Here is a 6,854-nt window from a genome sequence, read left to right as displayed (position 1 = left end):
TCCATCAACGGAGGAATGGATACAGAAATTGTGGTATTTTTACACAACAGACACTACATCTTAATGAACTTCAATTTATCCCTATTTTTTAAATGGTTTTTTGTTTGTTTGTTTGTTTGTTTGTTTTTTGACATTGTCTCTAGAAAATATTTGATTATCTAATGCTTAAAAAACAAAAAGATCTTTATAGTTTCTGTTGAAAGCTACGGTTCATCTCAGAACTTCACCTGTGTGCTTTCTGAGGCAGTCTGAGGTAAAACCCTCAACCCACCCCAATGGGCTGTTTTGACACCTCCCTCACTATGCTGCCTGGAGTCCGACAAAGCTTCGGTACACGGGTCTGTATACAGACTGGGTTCTGTCTGTCCTGGCAACCTTTCACTGCTTAATTATTCTTAGTATGAGTCCTCTAACTTTGTTTTCTGGCTTTTGGAGGTCCTTTGTATGTCCAGTCAAGTCTGATAATCAGCCTGTACATTTACTGCATAGTTTGCTGCAGTGGCCAAGGTCTTTCATAAAAGGGGACTGATTCGCAGCCTTGCAGAGGGGTCACTACTTACCTGAGAGGAACTTAGGAGCAGGAAGGCAGGCCAGGGGAGCAGACCTGAAGGCTCCTGCATACGGCTTCTACTGTTATATTTGAGGCTGCTTTCATCAGCTCAGCAAACTTGCTTCCAGGCATTTTTTTTCCCATCAGTTTTGCTCCATGCATACTTAATCCACATGTTGTGACTTGATATCTCCTGATGTGCTGATATTCTGTCACTGTGAACACCTCTGTCTAATCCTGTCATGGACACTGTCTTCTCGATTCCTTTCTCCCCCTGTCACTTACAGCCTCTCTCTTTAGAACGGCTGTCTGGAAGCAACACATGCCTGGTCTTGTTTCAAATCTAATCAGATATACCTGCCTTTACTCGATTATTTGATTTTTGTAATGAACATCCCTTTAATGTGTTGGGATTGGATCTGTCTTTTGACATGGTTTTTATTTGTCCCGTCTGCTTCTTTCCTTCATTGGACATCCAGCAGAGCTCTGTTTCTGGGGCCGATTTGAGTTGTGGACCAGTGGCCTGCTGTCCCAGAGGTCTCAGTGAGAAGTGGGTATAGTTCCCATGCTGAGGCCCTTCCTGCTCTTGTCAACTTTGTTAGACTCTTAACAATATTCCGTCCCATGTAATGACTTCATCTTTGGAAGACTCATCACAGTACTGTCCATGTTCAACTGGTGGAGCCCACCTCGACCTGTGGCTGCCTGTACTCCAGCCACTGCACAAGCTTAGAACATGAGTTCAGGTTCATGCCTAGTGCTGTGCAGGGCACACTGGCAGTGCTGTTCCATGGCACCCACATGGAACTGGTGAGAGGAAAGAATAGAGGAGAAAGACACAGGCACAACAAATACCCTGACAATGAGATGTGAGTGGGTTAAAAGAGCACCATGACAAGCCTGTGAGACTGAATTCTGCACCCCATAAGCAGTCACTTGTACTTGTTCCCCCATAAATGTTCAACACAGCATGTTTGTAACAGACAGCAAATACACAAATAGCCCAAACGCCACAAACTAGAAAATGACTATATAGTGGTACATTTGTGCAGTGCACTGCCACAACGCTTCCTCTCACTATAGCATCTGTGGCCTAACACCATCTTATAAAAGCATTGGGTGGAGAAGCTAGGCTCAGGGATCATATTGCTGCCCCTCTGTATATCTCAAAAAGGGAGACTTGACCCCAACCAAACCATTTTGCCGTCCCATCTAGCTAATCAAAAGTATTTTGGAAAAGAAAAGGAATGATGAATGCGAAAGTCAGCATAGGTTCACCAGGTAGAGGAGGCAGGGAGGCAGGCAGGAGAGGAGCACACAGGAGCCAGCCCTACCAGTGGTCCAGGTATTGTCTGAAGGTAGCTTTGCTGACACTTACTTTGCTATCAGTAACTGAAGCAAAAGAGAGAGGTCAGTCAGCACAGACTAAGCAGAACAGGACTGTGTATATCAGGACTACAATTAGTCACAGTCTATGCACTTAAGGAGCCAGGGTCAGTGCAGGCATCAGTTAAGGTGGCCTGTCAGGAGAAGCACCAGGAAGAGAAAATAAATCATCATATGTGGATGTGAAAGCTTTGCAAGGTCAGGAGACTGCTACTCCCCTCTGTGGAGCCAAAGGCAAGCGATACTCGTTTGTTCTTAGATTCCTACCTTGCCTCAAACCAAGGCCTAGTTGTGTATCCCTCTCACCCCTAGACACATGTGGCCAGCAGGCACTACTTTAAAACAAAGGCATTAACTCCAGTCCAAATTGACAGTACCAAGGCCAGCAAAGACTCAGGGCAAATCCAGAACACTCAAGTCAAGCTAAGGAAAAAACTTTCTCTTGTCTTCTGCCCCAACTTAGGCATCCTGGGAATCTAAGGGCAAGGTTTGCTGGGGGCCATTTTCTCCTGGGGATACCAACAGTGTGTAAGAGTACAGCACACACTTATAACTATGTGGAACAGTGTACACCAGCCAGTGCCTTTCTGCTGAGGTCTCCTCACAAATTTAAGGCTGGGTATGAACAATCTAGTTAACTTCCCCAGGGAAAGAGAGATGGCAAGAATAAACCATACAGGTTTGTGGTTGCCTTAGGCCCTGGTTTGAAGCAAGGTAGGAATCCAAGAACATATAAGAGTACTGCTTGCCTTTGGCTCCACACAGGGGAGCAGCAGTCTCCTGACCTTCCAAAGCCTCCACATCCACATGCGATGAGTTATTTTCTCTTTACGATTTTAGTGGGTTGAGCACCCTAAGTCAAACTGCAGACAGCATCACAGGAGGCTGGGCCATTCTTCACAGGACAGATGTCTAGAACCAATACCACTCTGAGGAGGCAAAGCACCACGTAAGCATTATCCCTGTGGCCCCTGGTTACAAAAGCCAAAGCTGTCAGACAGGACAAGCTCCTGCTTCAAACAGTCATTTTAATTGGCTGGTAGCCCTCACACCTGCTGCCCAACCTCTGCTGATGGGAGCCTAGAGTGCTCTGTTCTACTGATGGCATCTAACCTCCACTAGTTATTCAAATCCTTCCCTTTCTCCACCTCCTTTCTCTCAAGGGGCTCTCGAGGGAATAGAGAAACTGATCACTGGCAGTTCCTAAAGAACATCCTAGGCAGACTTCATGTCTCTTGCTGGCCACAGGGCCAGCTGAAGATAGAGGGTGAGCACAGAGGGCTAAAGAAAAAAGATCCCTGTCTAGAGAGATAGCCAATATGAAGACACACTCAGACACTGCCGTGGTTCTGGGCACAGGGCACAGGAAGGACAGACAAAATCTTCAGTTATTTTCAGTTAAAATGTTTCAAATCTGCAGGAGTGGTCCTTTGGAAGCTTTCTTTGTGAATAAGACTCCACCAACATTTCTGAAAACAAGGCTGGGAGTGTAGCCAGTGTCAGAGTCTAGGACGTGTGAGGCTGTGGGTGGTCTCCAACACCAGAAAAACACAATTTCCCAGAATAAAGATGCTTTCAGCTCATTACCAAATGCCATAGCGGCAGCAGCCTCCCTCCCTCTGATGTGACTAAGCAGCATTCGTGGAGTAATATACCTGCTTGTTTTCTTTTTCCAGAGCTTCTGCCAAGCACAATGTGAATACCTGCAGAGCAGCTAGAACTTCTGGGGCTCCGTCAGTCTCCAGCAGCACAAACCTGAGCAAAGCAAAGTAAGACGACAACACACTGCTGTCACACACACACTGCCACCCATGCCAGCGCTGGAGCCAAGTCTCCGTTCATCCGGCTACAGCTCCCAGTGTGGGCGGGAGGAAGCAGCCATCCTTCAAGCCTTTCTTGCACAGCCTTCCCATAGGCTTGCTATCATTTTCTAGCACCTTGGTGTTTATAGCCCAGTGTCAGCAGCAGGCGCTCTGCTTTCACCAGAAAGCTAGGAGTGGCTAGAGAGTGGCACACCCAGTCAGAATCACCACAATGCGACTGGGGAAGCTATAGACTTGGTTTGGTTTCTATGCCTTTTCATACAATTAACTTCTCTTTTTGTTTAAGGGAGAAAAAAATTCAAACTTGACAAGCCTTAAACAAAAACACTAACCTGTCTTTTGACCTGGCATTTAAGGTAAACTTGGTATGTTTTAAGAGCAATGCAAATGGTGAGGTATTGGTTGTAAAAATTCCTTTTCTATATTCAGATATGGTGGTGCACATCATTAATCCCAGCATTCGGGAGGCATAGGCAGGTGGACCTCTGAGTTCAAGGCCAGCCTGGTCTACAGAGTGAGTTCCAGGACAGCCACAGCTACACATAAGCCCTGACTTGGAAAAAAATCCTTCCCTAGGGCTGGAGATAAGGCTCAGTGGTCAAGAGCACATGCTGCTTTTCCAGAGGATTTGAATTCAGTTGCCAGCAACCATATCTGGAGTTCACAATCCAACTAATTCCTGCTCCTGGGGATCCAATGCCTCTGACCTCTTCAGGCAGCTGTACTCATTTGCACATAACTACACAGATATACATACCTACACATAATTTAAATATACACATACATATTTAAAATAATTCCTTTCCTGCAGCCCAACATTTTTCCTGGAGCCCATCCCTCCATGGCTGTGAGAGGCGGGTGGTCTGAGGCAGGTCCAGCCCTGACCTGCCCACACCCACACGGGGCTGGAGGCCTTGGTCTCTCTTTAGTTGCGCAGTTGCAACCCCCATGAACTTCGGAGAGAGTAAATGGTGTGCCACAGTCCTTGTTGCGGTCTCCTAAAGCCAGCGCGAGTTCCCAGGGCCTGAGTCTTTACAAGAGCCACCATGTCATTAAAATGTGGGCTTAGTCTGCCTTTCAGAGGGCTCTGTTGAGAATATCTTTGTGTTTCTTGGCTTTTTGAGGGTCTGTGACAAAGCCCAGCCAGCCCCCATGTGGTGACGGGATGTACTGCTTGCTTTACTTGCTGCTGGGGAAAACCCTGCATGGACAGTTCACATCAGCCACTCCTTCAAGCCCACTCCTCTATCGTCATTTGAGTATAAAAAGGTTAAAGAATATCACCTCATTCCTAATACTGCCTTCTCAATGCACACTGACTTCTGTGTTTTCACCGCTAACTACCTAAGAGCGCAAGCCTCTAATTTCCCACACTAGCCAGAGACCACTGCAAGGATTTTTATTTGCACTTGGAAGCTGAGCATTTCCAGATCAGCTGCTCCCAAAGACAGTATATTTACCTGAACATTTCATCAACAATTCTGAAGATGGCAGGGTGGCAGGCTGCTTGAGGCTATAAAAGGAAAAGACTATGAGACAGTGAAATACAACAGGCATCTATCAATAGCAACTTTGGATTAATAGGCAAACAGGTCTATGGCTGCTCTAGAAAAGTGACACATTCCTTTAGGTAAAACAAAAAGAGTACTCTCAGTGCAGTGAAAAAAACCCCACACAAAATGCCAGCAGTGGTTTTCTTTGGGCATGGGCTTTGGGGAAACTTTATTTACTTATTTTGTATTCCTGTTATATCCCGTGTTTTTGTTTTTGTTTTTTTAATATGAGTAGAAAAAAAGGAGTATGTTTCAAGAGTAGTTAAAAACCACTTCATGACCACAGACCAAAGGATCTGCCTTAGGATTTCCTCAGCTGACCTTGAGGTACCTTAGCAGAATGCTCTAGCTGTTGTTCTCACACTCCCCACCTCACTCCCACCCTGACCCCATATTTGGTAAGGAGCACCTAAGAAACAGGTGGCCACCACTCTCCTTGACATTCAGTACCGGGTACATTTAGCAGTTAATGGGAAGTACAGCCACATGGCACTTAGTGAGAGCTGTCTGTCTATTCCTAGAGTCGCCTGCTGTTGGGGTTTGATGGGTTCAGTCAAAAGAAGCTGGCTTCTTGGGGCCTAAGAAGAGCTCCGAGGGGCCATAACAGTTTCCATGTATTTTTAATCAGAGCTTAAAACTTGAGTTTGTGACATATATATTTTAAAACCTATTTGCATTACAAAACATATTTCACAGTGGCATCCAGAGATGAGTAGGCCAGGCTCTAATAAAGGGATTTTTCTGAGGACATTTTGTGCTTGTTATGACTAGATTTGGGAAACATTTTTTCCGGCCATCTTGGACCCCATGCATCACTTTTCTGAACCACCCTAAGGAAAGCTGAGTGTTGAGCTCTTTGGTTTCCCACTTTGTTAATTTTGCCATGGCAGCTTAACTTGCAACATGGAGAATGTGCCATCTAGTGGTCATATGTGATCATTGCAGTCTGCCACACACAAATGTTGGGAGGCTGTCCTTTTCAAAAACATTTATGATTTACAAGTTAATGCTTTCTGATTTTCAAATAAAGTAACCCATGATCTCTAACCCTTTGTCAATACACATCTTTATCCAAGTGAAGCGAGCCTAAAATTTTCATAAACTTGTTACCTACTTAAGAAATTAACAACAGAAGAACGGCAGGTTATTCCTTGGCTTTGATCTCACAAAGTCATTTAATCTGCCTGCTTCTCAGCCTCACTGTAAATACTAACAGTTGTTCAGGCACTTGGACATAGGCCCAGAAAACACTGAAAGAGTTGCTATGTGTTCATAATGGAAAAAAATACAAACAGGAGAACAGCAAATTAGATATCTTAAAGAAATACAACTCAGCTAATTTTCCAGGACAATTCTGTTTTATGTAGGAATGCACCTCCTAAAAACAAAATCTGAAGACCCCCCCCCCCCCCCCCAGCACAGCCGCACACCCACAGGCACAGCCACAGAGCTGGAATGTACACTGAGGGAAAGTAAGAGCAGAACTGGATGTTTTATTCCAAATAGCGTAACGACCCACCCTGGCCACCGAAGATTTGAGAG

General features: G+C 45.3%; 1 protein-coding gene across 8 annotated transcripts in view; it reads right to left on the bottom strand.

Moving 5' to 3' along the window:
* Positions 1–6,854, bottom strand: part of Fancc (FA complementation group C) — a 154,507-nt gene that overhangs the window by 18,212 nt on the left and 129,441 nt on the right. For all 8 annotated transcript variants that reach the window (XR_008719058.1, XM_055597970.1, XM_055597969.1 and 5 more), the window contains 2 exons: positions 5,220–5,272; positions 3,592–3,691 (listed from right to left, as the gene is read on the bottom strand). Coding sequence is in view for 7 of the 8 variants with exons in the window: in XM_055597970.1 (XP_055453945.1) it covers positions 3,592–3,691; positions 5,220–5,272 (153 nt within the window). In the remaining variant the exon portion in view is untranslated. The remainder of the gene's footprint in view (positions 1–3,591; positions 3,692–5,219; positions 5,273–6,854) is intronic.

The sequence above is a fragment of the Psammomys obesus genome, unplaced genomic scaffold, assembly GCF_907164565.1.
Source record: "Psammomys obesus unplaced genomic scaffold, mPsaObe1.curated_primary_1811, whole genome shotgun sequence".
NCBI classification, from domain to species: Eukaryota; Metazoa; Chordata; class Mammalia; order Rodentia; family Muridae; genus Psammomys; species Psammomys obesus.
The sequence above is the reverse complement of the archived record's forward strand: the minus strand, read 5'-3'. Positions and strand labels throughout refer to the sequence as shown.